At 34.7% G+C, this 19,415-nt stretch overlaps 9 protein-coding genes and 1 non-coding gene across 10 annotated transcripts; 5 read left to right on the top strand and 5 right to left on the bottom strand. All coding sequences in view use genetic code 12, as the record gives it.

Annotated features, from left to right (window-relative positions):
- Positions 1-182: 182 nt before the first annotated feature.
- RSR1 (Ras family GTPase) lies at positions 183-991 on the bottom strand (the record flags this gene model as incomplete). The annotated part of the gene is made up of 2 exons (XM_002546069.1): positions 183-916; positions 985-991. The coding sequence occupies 2 exons, from the start codon at positions 989-991 to the stop codon at positions 183-185; spliced, it is 741 nt and encodes a 246-aa protein (XP_002546115.1).
- Positions 992-1,477: 486 nt separating this feature from the next.
- Positions 1,478-2,554, bottom strand: ECM4 (omega-class glutathione transferase; the record flags this gene model as incomplete). Its single annotated transcript, XM_002546068.1, has 2 exons — positions 1,478-2,470; positions 2,546-2,554. 2 exons carry the CDS (start codon positions 2,552-2,554, stop codon positions 1,478-1,480), a joined length of 1,002 nt encoding a protein of 333 aa, XP_002546114.1.
- A 695-nt stretch (positions 2,555-3,249) lies between these two features.
- CTRG_00895 (uncharacterized protein) lies at positions 3,250-4,125 on the top strand (the record flags this gene model as incomplete). Its single annotated transcript, XM_002546067.1, has 1 exon — positions 3,250-4,125. The coding sequence occupies one exon, from the start codon at positions 3,250-3,252 to the stop codon at positions 4,123-4,125; it is 876 nt and encodes a 291-aa protein (XP_002546113.1).
- Positions 4,126-4,249: 124 nt separating this feature from the next.
- MCM6 (MCM DNA helicase complex subunit) lies at positions 4,250-6,910 on the bottom strand (the record flags this gene model as incomplete). Its single annotated transcript, XM_002546066.1, has 1 exon — positions 4,250-6,910. The coding sequence occupies one exon, from the start codon at positions 6,908-6,910 to the stop codon at positions 4,250-4,252; it is 2,661 nt and encodes an 886-aa protein (XP_002546112.1).
- Positions 6,911-7,425: 515 nt separating this feature from the next.
- CTRG_00893 (uncharacterized protein) lies at positions 7,426-7,785 on the top strand (the record flags this gene model as incomplete). Its single annotated transcript, XM_002546065.1, has 1 exon — positions 7,426-7,785. One exon carries the CDS (start codon positions 7,426-7,428, stop codon positions 7,783-7,785), a length of 360 nt encoding a protein of 119 aa, XP_002546111.1.
- A 103-nt stretch (positions 7,786-7,888) lies between these two features.
- Positions 7,889-10,519, bottom strand: SEF1 (Sef1p; the record flags this gene model as incomplete). Its single annotated transcript, XM_002546064.1, has 1 exon — positions 7,889-10,519. One exon carries the CDS (start codon positions 10,517-10,519, stop codon positions 7,889-7,891), a length of 2,631 nt encoding a protein of 876 aa, XP_002546110.1.
- Positions 10,520-11,337: 818 nt separating this feature from the next.
- Positions 11,338-12,432, bottom strand: RAD51 (recombinase; the record flags this gene model as incomplete). The annotated part of the gene is made up of 1 exon (XM_002546063.1): positions 11,338-12,432. One exon carries the CDS (start codon positions 12,430-12,432, stop codon positions 11,338-11,340), a length of 1,095 nt encoding a protein of 364 aa, XP_002546109.1.
- Positions 12,433-13,035: 603 nt separating this feature from the next.
- On the top strand, positions 13,036-13,155 carry CTRG_06351. The gene has a single exon. It is a non-coding gene; the product is annotated as a tRNA-Leu (tRNA).
- Positions 13,156-14,127: 972 nt separating this feature from the next.
- On the top strand, positions 14,128-15,525 carry CTRG_00890 (histidine phosphatase family protein; the record flags this gene model as incomplete). The annotated part of the gene is made up of 1 exon (XM_002546062.1): positions 14,128-15,525. The coding sequence occupies one exon, from the start codon at positions 14,128-14,130 to the stop codon at positions 15,523-15,525; it is 1,398 nt and encodes a 465-aa protein (XP_002546108.1).
- Positions 15,526-15,863: 338 nt separating this feature from the next.
- Positions 15,864-17,564, top strand: CET1 (polynucleotide 5'-phosphatase; the record flags this gene model as incomplete). Its single annotated transcript, XM_002546061.1, has 1 exon — positions 15,864-17,564. The coding sequence occupies one exon, from the start codon at positions 15,864-15,866 to the stop codon at positions 17,562-17,564; it is 1,701 nt and encodes a 566-aa protein (XP_002546107.1).
- Between the last annotated feature and the right edge of the window lie 1,851 nt (positions 17,565-19,415).

Raw genomic sequence — 19,415 nt, 5'->3', positions numbered from 1 at the left:
TGTATTAAAAAATAGATTTAGTTTCGTTTTTTTCTTTCTTTTCTTTTCCCTTACTTTCTCTTCAGCGTTTTTTAGTCGAGATGTTTTTGTTGTTGTCTTTTTTTGGCTCGTTTGTCTGACAAGAAGAAGGGGGGAGGAAGGAAAACACGATAAACTTAATGATTTCGAGATCTGTACTCGTATCACATTATTGTACAACACTTGCTACCGGAGCTTGACTTTGCTGTGTCAGTATTTGATTGTTTATTTCTAGCATTAACATTTGTATTATTATTAGTAGATGTGGCTGTTTTTTGAGCGAAATTTGTGGCATTATTACCACCTGCTGACTGTTGTTTCTGCTCTTCTTCTTGTTGCTGTTGTTGTTGTTGTTTTTGTAATTCCTTCTGTTGCTTCTTTTCAGCACTTATGGCAGCTTCTTTTCTCATTATTTGTCTAACAACATCAATAAATGCTTCATCAACATTTGTTTTATACATGGCACTAGTTTCGTAAAATGGAACTAATCCCCAATCCTGACTAACTTTGACCCCATCTTCTATACTTAAAACACGATCATCTTCTAAATCACATTTATTACCCACTAATACCATTGGTACATTTTCACTATCTTTAATTCTTAATACTTGTTCACGTAGAGCTAATAATTCTTTAAGTGAGTTTTCGTCAGTCACTGAATAAACCAATAAAAATCCTTTACCACTTTTGATATATAATTCTCTCATGGAAGTGAATTGAGCCACACCTGCGGTATCCAAGATTTCCAAATCACAGGCTCTTCCATCAACTTCAATCTGTTTTCTGTATGAATCTTCAATTGTGGGATCGTAACTTTCAACATACACACCTTGTACGAATTGAACAGTAATTGAGGATTTTCCTACCCCACCAGCACCCAATACCACTACTTTATAGTCTATCAAATCATGTTAGTAAATAAATCCCAATTGATATTCAATTAACTAATCACGCATCTAAACATACCTCTCATTGTTGAAGAAGAAGAAGTAAAAGAAAAAAAAAATGTGGTGAACTTTACTTGAAAATATCAATCGACTTTAAAAGAAAATTTTTTGTTTTGATTTGAATTAACGAAAAAATAAAAATACCCAGTGTAAAGAGAGAACAATGTGAAAGAGTGTGAGAAGCAAAAAAAAAAGTACACACACACGCTCTCTCGCACACACATTGAGTGTGTGAAAGAAATAAAAAAAAAAAAAGAAACTCAAAAAGCAAACACAAGGTACAACGAGTATGTTAAAGGGGAATGTTATAATGAAAATGCCAAATAATTCTATTAGATGGAATATTCAATTTCACATTTGCTTTTAATAAAAGAATTTTTCTACTAGAGGCGGTTTTTAGTATCTTACAATGATAGAATTCAAATAGATTTTTGTACTTTCTTTTCTTTTCTTTTCTTTATTTATTTATTTATTTAAGTATGGGTTATATTTGTTTTAACATCAGTTTCACATTATTTTTCTTCAAAAGGCATGATATTTGGAACTGGTCCCAATGGAGTGATACCATATGGGTTGATCTTAATATGGGATTTGGTGTAATGATATTTGATGTGTTCAAAGTTGGTGGTTTCTTGGAACCCTGGAATCTTCCAATACAATAATCTGAGCCAGTCATGAATGTATGGATAGTGTGTTCTAATCATACCAATATTACACTTGAAATGTTGAACGTAAACTGGATCGAATCTAATAATGGTAGTGTATAATCTAATATCAGCTTCAGTCAATTGGTTACCCAACAAAAATTCACCCTTCTTGTCACTAGCATGATTGGATTTTAAGATACCTTCAACCTTATCTAAATGATCAAAGACATTTTGACATTCGGCAGAATAAACTTCTTGTTTGGAAGCAAAACCAGCTTTGTAAACACCATTGTTGATATTGTCATAAACCCAACTGTTCAATTCATCAATTTGAGAAACCAAGTTATCTGGCACAAGATTGACAGAAGCATACTCACTTGGTAAGATACTGTTGAATTCAGTGTTCAACATTCTGATAATTTCAGCAGATTCATTGTTAACAATAGTTCCTTCTTTCTTATCCCACAAAACTGGAACAGTAAATCTACCAACATAATTTGGATCTGCTTTAAAGTACAATTCTCTAAGACGGGAGAAATCATAAAGATGATCTGGAGTACCTAAAGAAAGATCATCAGTCTTCAATGAACCTAATTCTTCTTTAGTTGGGAATCTCCAACCTTTATCATCCATATGCCAGTGAACAATTGATAATCCAATGATGGAAGTTAAACCCTTAAGACGACGTGTAATCAAAGTACGATGAGCCCATGGACAAGCAAAGGAAACATAAAGGTGGTATCTACCAGCTTCAGGTGGAAAACGAGCACCAGGTTTAGCACTAATGAATTCTCTGAAACTAGATGGTCTTCTTTTGTAAGCACCGTCTTCACCGGCAAATTTTAAAATTTCAATTTTCTATGATAGCAAAAAGTTAGTATTCTTGATTTGTTTTTTACAACCGATAGTTAAATTTTAATCTGATTAACTTACGTCAGTCATGATGATTTATGATAATGATATTAATAATAAAAAATAAATGATAATTGATGTTATTTAACAAACAACTAAATGTAATTGATGAAAAGAAAAGTAGCAACCAATTGTTAAATTTCAGAAAAGGAAACTTGAGGTCATTTTTATAGTTGGGGAAATTCAGGTATCCTTCCCCCCTAGTATCGTATTATGCAGGTTTGGTGGAAATTTTTCTCAATAGTAGTTGACCGGAATTGCATACTTGTGATATCGGAAATCAAGAAAATACGATTTCCGGGTGGTTCTTTACCAATAATATCATCAGGAAATAGATTTTGTGTTATTAGTAATCGTTACATAATACTTATATAGCAACTGGTCGGAATTAATAAAAGGAGAAAGCAAGACAATGAAAAAAAAAATATTACATAAAGAACTTACAAGCAACTTCAAATGTAAATCCATTATGTTCAATTACTAAAATAACGGACAGCTTTGTATTAACAACGTCATGTACAGAAAATCAATTCGAAATTAACTGAAATTCAAACCACAGAGAAAAATAAAAAAAAAAATTCGCCGCCGCTTCCTGTGAGGATGAGATTTTTTTTTTTTCTCCTAACGAACCTCCTCGATTTTGTAATTTTTATTTTGTTTGTTGTTTTTGATTCTATTCATGTGTTTGACTAAGTTTGATAACCGACTTACAAAAAACCCACATCATGTCAGAATCTGTTGATGTTCAATTAAAAAAAGAGGTGAAGAAACCAAATCTTCCAGTTAGTTCTTCAAATTTCCCATTACCAAAATTGCCCTCGGCTTACCGTTCAGAAAGTCAACCATTTACGACTTATATTCCGTATCAACCACTACATCGTCAAACATCAATACAACAACCACAGCTGCAACAGCGTCATCAACAACAGGAAGCAAGAGTATTGGTATCATCTGTGAAAAAGGAAAAACCAGAACTGGTATCATCAGTGCTACCACAACCGGAAACACAAACAACTCAAGATCAACAAGAAGCATCATCGCAAGTGCAACCACAACAACAGCAATTATTATTACAGCAACATATTCAACTGACGCGTCCACCAGCTTCATCTGTAATCATTTTCAAACAAGAAAAACCAAAGGGGGTAGTCTCAAAAAAGAAATCAGGTAAACCATTTATCTGTAAACATCCTGGATGTACATGGGCATTTGCTAGGCATTCAGATTTAACTAGACATGCTAAATCACATGCTCCACCTCAATATCAATGTCCATATTGGAAAAATGATCCAACGTGTCATAAAAAAGATGGTTCATTTAATAGATTGGATGTATTGAAAAGACATTTAAGATTAATTCATTATGTTAAAGATAAACAACCAATTGGAGAATTAAATCCAGGTGATGATCCAGGATGGTGTCGTTCATGTCAACGTATGTTTGAGAATTCGAAACTATTTCTTGAACATTGTAATAATTGTGCTAAAAATACAACACCAACTGAATGGATTGAAATTAAAAAAGAAGGAGGTCCAACAAATCCAAACCAAGCTACATTTCGGGTCAATTTGGAACAAAGTAAAAAGCCCAAAAATACTTAATTATTAATAATAGCAAAGTAGTTATATATGAATACAAAATACGAAAAAAAAAAACAAAAAAAAAAACAAAAAAAAAATAAAAATGAAATAAACAACATAATTAATACACAAGAACAGATCGAGTCTACTCTCTATCAAAGAAATCTAAAATAGCACAATTTGGATGGATGATATAAACAACCTCTTCACCTTCAGTAACACTCATCAAGATTCTATCCTTTACCAATCTCTTCAAAACTTTGTATGCTAATTTTCTTTCTTGTAAATATTCCTGTTCAGTGTCAATGTCATCTTCTTTTTGAAGCAAATACCATTCAACTAATGCATCAGCGGCAACACCATCGCCTCCAGCTTTTTCATCTTCTGTTATCTTCTTCACTAACAAGTTCATGATAGATAAGTATTTATCATATGAAATAGAAACATTCTGTGTTCTTTGTGTATCTTGAGTTTGTTCACCTTCTGGTTGTTCTTGCAATTGCTCTTGTTGTTGTGGTTGTTGTACGTCTGGATGTGATTCGCCATCTTCTGGTTGTTGTTCACCTTCTTCGTCTTCTTCCATTTCAATATCATCCATTTCAACTCTAATAATAGACTGTCTCAATAAATCATAAGCCTCGGCAACAAAACTTGGAGTAATTTCTTCGGTACAATTAGCTCTAGCAATGGCTTCTGACAATCTGATCATAGATTCCAATTGTCTAACAGTAATTCTATAGGAAGATCTTCCTAACCCTTGTGCATCATCTTCTCTCAATTCTTTATATCTAGTGACCAAGAAATCTCTGGCTTCTTTTGTCATTTTCGGTTTGAAAGTCTTGGCGTACTTGATATATCTGGCCAATTGTTCAGCAGAATATGGAGGATCAATAGCTTCATCTCTGAGCATATGTAAATCAACAATATGAGATGCCAATTGTGTATCAACTCTTTCATTACAATCATCAAGAATAACAAAAAATAAATCAAATCTTGACATAATTGGTGCTGTCATGTTCAAGTTGGCACGGAGTCCCATTTTTCTGTTGTATCTACCACCAATTGGATTAGCAGCTGCTAAAATTGATGTTCTGGCATTCAAAGTAGCATGAATACCAGCTTTAGCAATGGAAATTGTTTGTTGTTCCATAGCTTCGTGAATCGCAACTTGATCAGAAACATCCATTTTATCAAATTCATCAATAGCACAAATACCATTGTCAGCCAACATTAAAGCACCAACTTCAATGGTAAAGTCTCCACTTTCTTCATCTTTGACGACTGCAGCAGTTAAACCTGCAGCAGAAGAGGCTTTACCTGAAGTATAGATTGCACGAGGTGAAAATCCACAAACGTATTTTAAAAATTGTGATTTAGATGTGGATGGATCACCAACAATACAGATATTAATATCACCTCTTAAGTTAATACCATCAACTGTCTCCTTGTGAACACCTCCCAATAATTGTAAAAGAATACCCTTTTTGATGACTTCATGGCCAAACACGGCTGGGGCAACAGACTGAACCAATTTATCATAAATATGTTCATTTTTAACCATTTCCTTCAATTCAGCTACTTCTGAATCACTCAATGAAGTCAAGAACACTTCTTGGTCATTAGCATCTACCTCAAGTTGTTCATTTCCACCTGCTTTATTGATCAATGAAGCAACATGGCATGCGCCAAATGCAAGTTTATATGTCAAATCTCTAACCCCTAAAGATTTCAACCCAGTAACACCACTACTCAACTCAGACCCCCTTGAATCTTTAACTGATTGTGGTTTAACACCAGGTAACCCTAATTGAGACACATCTGGGATGACAATTTCACATCCAGTGAATCTACACTTGTCACCAGGTTTAGCCTTTTCAACAATCTCCCCTCTTAAAATAACATCCAATGTACGAGGCATAGATCCAGTTGGAATCTCATTGGAATTTTCTTGTATTCTTACTCTTTGCCAATCAATAAATTGTGACTTGGAAACATTTAATGTAAAATATGATTGATTCTCACAGGATGGACATGATGTTGGTTCAGTATATTTGAATACTTGTTCAACTCCTTCAATGACAGCTGAACATAAATCACAAGTGAAACAAGCACGATATAATTCCGGTCTGACCTCTGAACTTCTGGTCACTGTACCCAGAATGGCCATCAAGGAACCAATTTTATTAGATCTAATATCTCTTATTCTTTGAATTGTTGGTAAATTGAAAAATGAAATTTGGAAAACACGTTCGTTGGCCTGTGTACTTGTAGAAGTCTCACTGGCAGTTTCGTCAGTATTATGAAGCAAACTAGTGTGCAATAAACCTGGTGCGTATTTTTTCAATAATCTGTGTAAACCTTTTAATAAAAATGGTGAGAAACGGTAATATTGTTCCAGGATAGCAGTAGCTAAAACCCCATTTTCTCTCAGTAATAAATGTTGATAGTCGACATATAAAGTACTGTATTCGTAGGTTTTCATAGCTTCTATTTGTGCAAGATAAATCTTCCCATCCCAGTCGTCATTTACCTGTTCTGGATCAACAAATTCTTCAATAAATGTTTCAAAACTTTCTCTAACTTTTTCACCGGTAACATCAACGACTTTTGGAACAGCAATTTGTCTACGTCTACCAGGAATGGCACGTTGCTGTTGTTGTTGTAATTGAGGGGCAACATCTTCTGAATATAAAATTGGCTGAGCAGGTGTTGACATATCTCTACCAAATGCAGAGGAGGTTTGTGAATTCAATAATTGAGCTGCATCTGACGGAATTCTTCCTGGTGAGGATACAAAATTAGACATTATTGATTATATGTTAAGTAACTATGAGCTGGTTAGAAAGAAACCTCTATTCCTTGAAAAAAAAAAAAAAAACTTTTAAAATGTGTACTGAGATACTAAAAGAAGATGATGAAAAGAGAAAAAAAAAAAAGAGGAAGAAAAAAAAAATTTCAAGACGCGATTAATTTAATCCAAATTAGGAAAAATTCGATTTTTTATGAACGAATGGGAAAGAAAAAAATAATCAGGAACCACCGTAGTTTATAAAGTAGAGCTAGCTATAAAAAATGTTAAGAGTATTCACAAGAGGTGTTAAAACATGTATGTTTTCTTATAGATAAGAATATGTTCATATATCACAGACTAACAAATCCCCTATAGTTACCCCTTCATATCTTAAACTTCAAGTAGGTAAGATACAATCCTGTAAAAGACATGAAGCATCCGACAAATTATATGTTTCACAAGTAGATATTGGACAAGAATCAAATATTCAGATATGTTCTGGATTAGTTTCATTTTTACCTATTGAAGCAATGCAAGATAGACGAGTTGTGGTAGTTACAAATATGAAAACTAGAAAGTTGCGTGGTGAGCCATCAATGGGAATGATTCTTGCTGCTGAAAAGGACATTAATGAAAAACTAAAGGTTGAACCTATCATACCTCCAAAAAGCTCCATTATTGGTGAAAGGTTATATTTTGGTGGTGCTGATTCATTTGAGCCTCCAAAGTTAAAGGATAAAGCTTGGGAATATATTCAACCTAGATTGACCACTAACTCTAATAAAGAAGTGGTATTTGTGAATGAAGAAGAACAACAATTGATATTAAGAGGAAGTGATGAAAACGACTCTGCAGTTGCAGAAACTCTTATAAATGCTAAGATTCTTTAAATATTATTAATAAAACATAATCCCTATTTATTTCTTTTAAAAAAAAAATGTTCTCTATATACAATTCGTTATTTATTGTTCTGTAATATTTATATGGTTTTAATCACTGGTCTTGCATCATATTCATGTCAAACCAACCTAAAAAGTCATCATCGTGGTTCTCGTTACTCAACCATCCGTTAGTTTGTTGTTCAAAGAAACTGCTGATTTGTGAAGCAACTGCTTCATCCTTTATCTCTGTTGGCAAACCAACCTCATCAATCTTTGGTAGATATGACTGTGGGATTGGTGAATTTCCAAGAATAAATGGAGCTTGTGGAAGTGTAAATTGTTGAGAAGGTTGTGGTTGTAACTGTGGTTGTGGTGCTGTCAGAAGTGGTTCAGTTTTCAATACAACAGGTGGAGCAACAGATCCTTGACGGGAATGTGATTGTTGTGTAGCTGGAGTTGGAGGTGCTCTTTGTTGATGCCCTTGTTGTTCTGGTTGTGGCTGTTGTTGACTACTTGGTGGTATTTGAGGAAGACCTTCAAGCATATCTCTCGTAGAGCCAGTTGCTTCTAACATTGCCAATGGAATACCATTGATTTCTAAAGGTTTATTGTTACCATTCAGTTTTGCTTGATTCATCGCCTCATCGGTAGGTACCAAAGTGGTAACTGTAGTACCGTTCGGGGTTGTCGTTGTGATTGTTTTGAAATCATCTTTGGTAATTTGATTGTAAAAAGGCAATGGCATAAGTTTCTTATTTGGTTCTGGTTTCTTTTTGCCTTTATCCAAGAGACTTCGTCTTCTTGCTTCATGAACACACCAAACCAAATCGTAAAACAACGACGCGGTTAAATGCGATCTCATTCTGGTAATGATACTGGCATCTTCATTCTCCACGTCCTTCAAGAATATATCAGGATAAGTGTACAAAACAATGTTCAAATTTTCCAAAACTCTAGCTGTTCTTGAAATATCATTTTGGAGATCTTTCCATGAACTCAAAGTATTTCTAAACAATCTGTGTACAGTCACAATCAGCTGTCTTGCGCTATCCACGTATTTCTCAATCAAATATCTGGATAAATGTAATTTGAACAACAACAAAACACTATATGAAACTGCTTGTCTAATATAGATTGGTAATTCAATTAATGAAATATCATTAATCATTTGTGAAACAATCGTAACAATTCTAGTAGCGGAAAGGTATGCAAAACTAACATATTTGACTTGATCTTCAATTGGGGTTCCTGGCAAAAATGCAAAGCAACAAATCATCAACTTTATGTACAAATAGTAAACTTCCACTGCACTCCCATCCTCAAATTGCAATTTAAATCTTAATCTTTCTAGTTCTCTATCTAATAAACTAAGTGAACCGGCACGATTCAGTGGCTCTAATAAACCATCTGGTCTTGTAACACTAATACCCATGACATTAACAAGTTTGCATTGGAAAATAGATAATGAAATCAAACACCTGAAATTTTTTGGTAAAGACTTATCAACACGAGCATTTTCTAATAAATAATCTGTGGTACCAATTGAAGGTGGCAATCCCAACAATGATGACCAAAATTGTTCACAGAAAAACACTGCCAACCAAGACCTCGTTCTCCATCTTTCAGCATCAGGACCCAAACTGACTTGATTTCGACTGAATTCTTGAATAAACTCTCCCCCACGATGTAGTCCTAGTTGTAAGGACAAGTTTTTAGCTAAACCAATGAATCTGTAGGAGCAATCGTCCAAGACTTTCTCATTAGGTAACGGCCAAATTGAAAGTATAATAAGAGCTTGGATCACATGGGTGGATCTGGGTGTTTTAATCCAACATGTCTCAATTGCCAATTGCTTGATTAAAGATGCCAAAGACATGTAAAGTGTTGGTTCTGGCTCTGATAAACTTGCCGTAAGGATAACGGCCCAGAAAAGTAGTTGGGATTTATGATACAATTCGGTGGCAGATCTAGATATTATAATAGGCAAAAATGGTAAGTGTTTAGTCATAAATTTGTCATGCAATTCATTAGCTTTGTTTAATGGTAAGGTTACATCTCCTAAGATAAACTCTGAAATTGGCTGATACTCCTCAACGTGATCTGGTGTATTCATTGTTGATGGAGAGTTGTCAGAGTTCTCCTGTGTCAATGGTGCATTTTGTTGTATACTAGTAATAGAAGGAATAGGTGATACATTTGCTGGTGAACTGAAAACTCGTGGCTGTGGAGCCATATGCAGTGGTACATGACCAGGTGATTGTTGTGATGGTAACATATTCAAGTTGTGCTGGTTCAAAGCTTGAGTGAGCAAGGATTCATTTTTAGTCAACATCTCTATCTTGGCTTTTAATTCATCAACATCCAGTTTCAATGACTGGATTTGAGATCCCTTGCGCGGTCTAAATTCCGGATCAATCTCACATTTCAATCCCATCTTCTTACATCTTTCACATGGGTTTGGAAAGTTTTCAGATGCATTGCATTTAATCTTGTGTTGACGGCAGAATGTACAAGAAGTAACAGGTCTATGACCAGTTGGCTTGGTAGCTTTCAGTGGGGTATTCGGTGTTGAGGGATTTGATTTTTTTGGCTTCTTGGAATCATTTGAAGCTATAGATGATGTTGATTTTCTTTTCTGCATAACTGGTGCCGGGCTATTTTGGGCTGATGGAGGAGTTTGCAGGGCAGAAGGACCAGGCGATGGCTTTGGTAATATCTTTATTTTCCCTTTTTCGAACTTCATTTGGTCAATAGTTAGGATGTACAAATAAAACTGACTGTTGACAAGAGAGAAAAAAAATTTTTGTTTCCAAAGTGGTTGTGTATGTGTCTGTGAGGAATTGTTTTGTTTTTCTGTTGACTTTTTTTTATGAAGTTCTTTCGAGTTTACCAATTCACTTGTTGATTGTTCGTTCTGGTATTGCTACTATTGAAAACAACTGATTTAATGACCCGTGAAGTAAATAATGAATGATGTTAGTAAAAAGATTAAAAACAGAAGAAAAAAAAAAAAATTTTCCTCCTGGTACTAATGATTTTAAAAGCGTCTTCTTGACCTAATTTTTTCTTCTCCTACTATTGGGGGTGTATGACACACAAACTTTGATTATTGCGGCATGGGTGTATGTCGTGTAATTTGGCTAAAATTCACTGATGAAATAGATTAACTTTATTTCTTGGAAGTAAAAAAAAATTTTCATTATATTGTCCTTCCCTTTGTAACCAATTTCCCTTTTGGGCTCAGTTTTAGATTTTTTGTTGTGGATTTGAGTTTTTCTTTTTTGTTCTTTCTTTTTCATCCTTGTATTCGTTCATTTTGCCCTGTATGTATGTAATTATTGCTTCCTATGCAACTGATCGTTTAGATAAATGTTTGGAAAAATCCTGGTTACATTTTTCGTTCGTTTCTTTTTTTCGTTTTTGTCATAGATGTATAATGGGTTTTTATTCTTTACATATATTGAAGACGCTTATAACACAAATTACTAAACAATAATAATATCAATAACAAAGGGAGGTAAGGGTGCGAAAATTGACTCTGATGACCTCTTGACACATGATTTAATCATCTTCTTCAACTCTTGGGTCACCAATACCATCCTCGTAAATAGCAAACACACATTCACTTTCTGGTAAACAAGGACTATCATAAATCTTACAAATTCTCGTTTCTGCTCTACCTTTCTTCAAGGATAATCTAGTAGTTGACGCGTGTGCAATAATATTCCCACCAATTGGTTTCTTTGGATCGGGATTAAACATACCTGCCATACCATCGACTTGAGCAACAACTTGATTTGTAATGACAACAGCAATACCAAATTCATCGGCTAATCTTTGCAAAGTTCTCATGAAACGTGCAACATGAGTCTGTCTTGCACTCAACTCTCCTCTTCCTGCATAATCAGTACGATATAATGACATGATACTATCGACAATCAATAAGGAAAATCTAGATTCCGCCATCATCTGAGCAGCAATGTTTAATAAATTCAACTGATGTTCAGCGTTATAAGCACGCGCATACGCAACATTATCTAAACAATCGTTAGCATTCAAACCGTATCTTTCGGCAATCGAAATCAATCTATTTGGCCTAAATGTACCTTCAGTATCAATATAAAGACATTTGCCTTCACCACCTCCCATATCTATAGGCAACTGACACGTAACTGCCAAAGTGTGACACAACTGTGATTTACCAGTTCTAAATTCACCAAACACTTCAGTAATACTACCAGTTTCAATACCTCCTCCCAACAAAGTATCCAACTGTTTGGAACCAGTGGTCAAACAAATCAATTCAGATCGACGTGAATGGAACTCAGTCGCGGTTGTAAAACCCAAAGGAACCAACTTGGCAGCTTCAGCAGAGATCTTTTCAGCTTTGTTTTCACTAATCCCTTTAACTGTCATTAAGTGTCTCTTTGGTGTATATGCAATACTTTCAATAGTGTGAAAACCTTCTTGTTTTAACTTTCTGATATCAGATGCACTGATCCCATTACCTTCTAACTGTTCGATTAACAATGGTCCATTTAAAATATCTTCCTCTTCTTCAGCCTCGATTTCAGCTTGTCCATCTACACTCATGGATTCGTGATAAGATCCTTCTGCAGGGTCGTGTTGTTGTTGTTCTACTTCTGACTGAGTCATTTGGTTGTAAAATTATACTTTAGATATAAGACGTGTAACGCGATTCAGATATTTTTTTTTCAGTGCTTCTCGATTTAAAGAGTGAAAAGCGATAATCAATTTTTTTGTGTGGTCGTGTGTGCTCAATTTGTAAACAAAAAGAATACTCTTTAACTCAGTATCAATATAAAAAATGTCATACAAAGTGTTGAATTTCTTGACCTCGGAGTTTGAGAATAGTATGTGATACTATGAATGATAATTGCCACATAATTTATAGAAACTAATGATGATGTATTTTTTTTTTGCTAGAAATTTTGCACAGAATCCTGAGTAAGATTCTGCATTTTTTTATTTCCCATGTGTTGTTGAGTCCAGAAAACAAAATCATTAATTACCATCAATGCCTGTTAATTACAATCCCTGAAATCAGTAGTCAAGATATATAATTCAAAAACATCATGTTCTGTGCTGATTACACATAGTATTCACAATCAACCATCGCAAAGAATAACGACAAATTGTGAGCAATTGTCAGATGGCAGTAACCTCCAGAGGGCAAACAGGCAACATCTTGTGGCTTGTGTCCGAGTTGTTCGAGTCATGCTGTGACACGAGAAAAAAGGCGGAATGGCCGAGCGGTCCAAGGCGTCAGGGTAAGGCGAGTTTTACAGACCACAAAGTCTTACCACCATCAATCCTGATCTACGTAAGTAGGCGCGGGTTCAAATCCCGTTTCCGTCATATATTTTTTTTTTGCATCTTTTTCCTTTCTCTTCACACGACAACAGCCACCACCATAGCCAGTCAAGTACTCAACAAGTGTTTATACTATACTACTACTGGATGTTTATCTCTTTTTATTGCTGTTATTTTTTTTTTTGTTTGAAATAATTTATTCTAGTATATATATATATATGTACTACACTATAGGCTAGAGAATTACAAATCCATATCAATTCAGTTCCGATTTATGAGGAAGACATCAACTAATGAAGAAAGACAGTTCTGCTGAGATAAAGTAGACGCTTTATTAATAGTCATATGAGGTGTGTGGTATAAAGAGACCATTATACACGTGGGAATATTTGACATATGCGCCAACTTTTAGTTATTGTCTTCTTTGGGATTGTTGGGTTGGCTACCTGTCCACGTTGGTATTTATTTAAATTAATTTAGTAATTAGAAAGCATATAAATGCACGAACTAATTAATTATGATATCATTAGCCTCTTTAATGAACCACAGTTACTTGAACTTTTTTAATCACATCGAACAAGAAAAGAATTACAAGCCATAGTTAACCGGGGTTCATTCAGCATTCAGGAACATCCAAGAAAAAGTATCAAGAGTAATTACATAATTAGATACAATGACTATCAACAATTACCGAAGAAATAAATGGCAAGAAACACCCCTTAAGACGACTGTTTAACAATTGAATTATAATTTATTCAATACTACCACAAAAACAGATTGTCCATGTTATTTTTCTTATCGCACGTGGCAAAGGATGGAAAAATTGAGAAATCGAATTTGTATGAAACTTTTGTTGAAATGCAACTATTGTTTTCTGCAACTGAGGACTTCGCCCAATCATAAATTGATGTTTTAACTATTGACACTCATCGTTGTGTATAAATAGATGACAGTTAGACGTATTATTCATTCCGGTACCATTTTTTTCTACTTTACAATTCCTCATCAATCCAAAAAATGGTTGCTGTGTCAAAGTTGGTTAATGGTGGCTTGTTATTAGCTGGTCAAAGTGTTTTCCAAGATGTGGCTACCCCACAACAAGCTTCTGTTCAATCGTATAATATTCTTAACTTCCTTGGTGGTTCTGCTCCATATATCCAAAGACAAGGTTATGGTATTTCAACTGATATTCCACAAGGTTGTAAACTTGAACAAGTTCAATTGCTTTCAAGACACGGAGAAAGATATCCGACTACCAACAAAGGTAAAGCCTTTGAGGCGATTTATAAAAAATTGGAATCCTACAATGAAACTTTTAAAGGTGATTTAGCTTTCTTGAATGATGGCTATACTTATTTCGTTAAAGATAAATTCTGGTATGATAAAGAAACCAGTCCAAAAAACTCAAAAGGTCCATATTCCGGTACTGATAACGCTATGAGACATGGTGCTACCTTTAGATCAAGATATGGCTCATTATATGATGTTAATTCCACTTTACCTGTTTTTTCATCTAATTCTGGTAGATGTTATGAAACTTCAAGATATTTTGCTAGAGGATTCTTAGGTGATGATTTTGAAGAAGGTGAAACTGTTAAATTTAGTATTCTTGATGAAGATGAAGAATCTGGTCTTAATACCTTAACTCCGAGATATAGTTGTCCAAACTATAATGAACTGGCTTTTGATGATATCGCTGAAAGATATAACACATCATACTTGAATGATATCGCCGATAGATTAGAAGATCAAAATCCTGGGTTGAACTTGAGTACTTCCGAAATTGAAAACCTCTTTCAATGGTGTGCCTATGAAATTAATGTTCGTGGATCAAGTCCATTCTGTGATATCTTCACCAATGAAGAATTTGTCAGATACAGTTATTCCAATGACTTATCTAATTATTACAGCAATGGTGCCGGTAATAACTTTACAAGAATAGCTGGTAGTCCAATGTTGAATGCTTCTTTGGCTCTTTTAAAGGATACTGAAAACGATAACCAAATCTGGTTGTCATTCACACATGATACTGATTTAGAGATTTTCCATTCTTCCTTGGGATTGTTAGAACCAGCTGAGGATTTACCAACTGATTATATCCCATTCCCAAATCCATATGTTCATTCATCTATTGTTCCACAAGGTGCTAGAATTTATACTGAAAAATACCAATGTGAAGATGATGAATCATACGTGAGATACATTATCAATGATGCTGTTGTTCCTATTCCTAAATGTGCCACTGGTCCTGGGTTTTCATGTAAATTAGACGACTTTGAAGATTACGTCAATGACAGAATTGGTGATATTGATTTTGTTGAGCAATGTGGTGTCAATAGTAGTTATCCATCTGAATTGACCTTCTATTGGGATTACCAAAACACTACCTATGATGCTCCATTGGGTAACTTTTAACTATACTCCTTTATATATACATAGTATTAGTTTAACGTACTTCAATAAATAAATCTCCCATAAAATACACATTGCTTAGTTAAATTGTCTTGTACTTAAAATTGATTATTGCACTTCTTCACTCTCACCAAGATCTCAATTTTGCGTGTAGAGATTAACAATTTCTGACTTATTTCGACGCAAGGAAGAACAAAAAATCAAAAGATACTTTCTGTCTCAGTTTGAAACCGATGAAAAAAAAAAAAAAAAATCCAGAGAAAAAGAAAACAACTTTACGACATCTTAACTATAAACATCAAACACACTACAATCACTATACTTTTTTTTTTTAATTTGAAATGAATGTTGGGTCAATTTTGAATAACGATTCACCAGGAGCTTCCAATGAGAATGAGAAGAGTCCTAAAGTACCCCTTGCTACTAGACCCCCAATGCCATCAGTGCATGAACGTCATTCAATAACTAGTATGTTGAATGATGCTCCATCAGCGCCTGCTGTTCCAGTTCAGAAGCAATCGGATTCAAATAGCGATTCTGATTTTAGAAAGCCAAGTATAAGTCTGTTGACTTCACCAAGTGTAGCCCATAAACCAGCACCACCACCATCAACACCACAAGCAGCACAAACATCTCAGCCACAACCGCAAACTTTGAATCTGGCCGGAAGTAGTGGTCATTCAAGTGCAAGATCTTCACCCGTAGTTCCGAAAAGAAACTCAATTGCGAACATTATTGATGCTGCTGCTGTTGATGAAAACACACATCAAGATAGCTCAAATGTTGAAGAACGTGTTAAAACAGATATACAAGAGAATGAACCAGCACCTACACCAGCACCTGCACCTGCACAAACTTCAGAGGTTAGCGATGACCCAGATTCCAAATCTAGCGAGACATCGACGGATGAAGTGAAAACAACAATTGCCAAAGAAGAATCAACCACGACTCTTCTTGATGACCAAGATGATGATTTAACTAAGATAAAGAAACTTAAACAATCAAAGAAACCAAGACGTTATGATACTCCACCAATTTGGGCACAAAGATGGATTCCTCCAAACAAGGCTGACCAAGATCATCATAATGGCCCTATTGATAATTCAAATGGAACTACTACTAGGCTTTCTAATAAACCAGTGTTTGATTATACTACTACCAGAAGCTTGGATTTGGAATGTAGTATAACAGGGGTTATTCCACCAAGTCCTTTGACTCGTACGATTGCTGAGTGGATTTATGCAAACTTTTCAAATATCGAAGAGAAGAACAAGAGAAATGTTGAATTGGAATTAAAGTTTGGAAAAATCATTGATAAAAGAACCGGAAATAGACTCGATTTGAGTGTGGTTACAGAATGTATTTATACTGATCATTCAAACACTCGTTTTGATATGGAAGTTGAAGAGATTGCTTGGAAGGAAATCAAAAAATATTTTGAAGAATTAGAAAGATTGTATCAAGAAGACAAAAGAGAGAAACAAACAACTAGAAAGTTCAATATGTTAGATTCAGATAATACTGATACATTTTACCAACTTGGTAACAAGGGTGAACATCTCAGGAAAGTACGTATATCGAAGGACAATTTATTATCACCTCCAAGATACACCGCCATTCAGAAAGAACGTATTGCTGATTTGTACATTCATAATCCCCAATGTATGTATGACTTGCGTCTTTCATTGTCCTTGGAAATTCCTGTACCCGAAGGGAATATAGAAACAATCATGTCAAAGAATGAGCCAATGATGACTAGAGAGAAAAAGAGAACAACGTATACTCATGCACCAACCATAACTCAGTTTGATTTAACCAGAGTTCTCATTCCCCGTGAGTCGAAAAATAAAGTTGGTAAGAAAGTTATTCAACATGATATCAAATATGAAGTGGAATTGGAAGTCGATACTTTGGAGATTTTTAGTGCTATAGAAAAGATTACTTCGGGTGTTGATAATTTTAGATTGGAAGAGTTGGTTGAAGTGTATTTGAATAATGCACGTGTTTTGAATAACCGTGTCAATAAGATTGCCATAGCATAGGGAAGATGTTGTTTATGATGTTGTAATTTTTTGTATAATTGTATGTTAATATTAATGTGAATTAAGTTAGAGTTTTGTACTATTGTATTAAGCTGTCTATGACAAAAATTGAACATTGACTAAACTAAGGGGGGAGTAGAAAGAGGAGGAGGATTCAAAAATTCACAGGATGCCACAAGCTACAGTATTAGGCAAAAAGAATATCTATCGAATCAGGGATTTGGAATATACAAACTTGCTCTGCAATGCAGCTATAGATTCTAAGGAGATATTATTTTAGTTTCTCCGTGTGAATAATCTATTGTCTCTATTCATGCCGTCGTTTCTATAAAATGAACGTACTTATCACCATAAATAATTTTAGCACACGGCTCCAGTTTACTGTTGTATGTTGGATGACTGCAAAAGAAGAGAAATTTCGATATCGCCGATTTGCTCTCCTATAGCGCAATAGGAACCATTTCTTTTTAAAAATCTCGCTATTACCGGTGAGGCTTTTGGATCAGTTGTGCTTCACCGTTAACTGATTCCATTAATTTGATCAGAGTTATTAGCGGTAAATCATTTCACGTGCAATGAAAAAGTATCACAGAAACATCAAATACCTTTAGTCTGAAACTTGAACACGATTTAGTGACCGAAAGCCATTTAAAGATCCACAGCTAATTATAATCAGTTTAATTTTTTTAAAACTTTGTTTCTTTAAAAGAGTTTTGCGTTATACTACTTTGACAATGGTCATAAAGTGGGTTATGTTCACTAATAGTATGATGAAGCATTTTCCCCCCTATTTGTAATTACTCTCGCGACAAATCAGGAACGTGAATTTTCATAGCAAGAACCTCTGCCACCACAGCTTATCTCCAAGGGTTACAGTGTCAAATGCCAAGAACTCAACCAGGTATAAATCAAACGGACTGACTCATTTAGTTCTGAGATATCGCACGGCACCAATTTAGTTTAATTGATTGTTGGTGTTGTAGTTGTCCATGTAAATGATGGTGAACATTAATTTTTTTTTTCTTGGTACAGCGGTATTGGAGCGGAGCTGCCACTGGACTAAATTTAATGTACCAAGAAAAAGAATGGTTGAAGTGAAGGAAGAATAAGTCAGGCGGAACATCGGATTAAATTGTATTGTCGTATTAATTGTTCTTCAATCCTTCATGAAGAGCCCACAAAACTAAAATATCCAACTGGTAGTTACATCGTGTGATAACTTGGTTTCAATAATGAAGTAGAAGAAAGCAGGGGAAAAAAAATGAAGCATTTATGGTTATTATATCAGTGCACAATCGAATGCTCTACAGAGGCTTGTTCATTAATACCAAATAGAGCCCCTCTATTGTTTTTGCGTAGTGTAAGTTAATAATTGCATGGTCTTTTGTGTAATTTCATTTTCTGTCCCCGATCTTCTGCGACAATTCAACTAGCCTGACACGATCAAGAAAAATCAACAACAACAACAACAGCAACAACTAATGAACCTGAACATAATTCCCTTCTGCCTATTAATTTTTTATTTTATTTTTTGGAGCCGTACCATATCAGTATCACCAAAAAGTTATCTATTTTGCCAAGAATATTCACCATAACTCAAACCACAATTTTACTATGGGAATACGGCGACAAAGGCAATGAGTTTCTGTCGATATTACTCATTAGAAACTCTTTTGTATCATAAACGGTGGGGTTAGGAAGAATTTCTATTATTATTGTTAGTCAAGTTATCTCTTTATTTTGTGGATAAGATATTGATGCAAAATAAATCGACCGTATCAACGAAATAATACTGAAAATACTATTAGTATATGCAGCTGGAATGGTACTATATAAACTAATCGAGATTCT

Source organism: Candida tropicalis, assembly GCF_000006335.3.
Source record: "Candida tropicalis MYA-3404 genomic scaffold supercont3.1, whole genome shotgun sequence".
NCBI classification, from domain to species: Eukaryota; Fungi; Ascomycota; class Pichiomycetes; order Serinales; family Debaryomycetaceae; genus Candida; species Candida tropicalis.
Note: the sequence above shows the minus strand (reverse complement) of the source record. Positions and strands in the feature narration are given on the sequence as shown.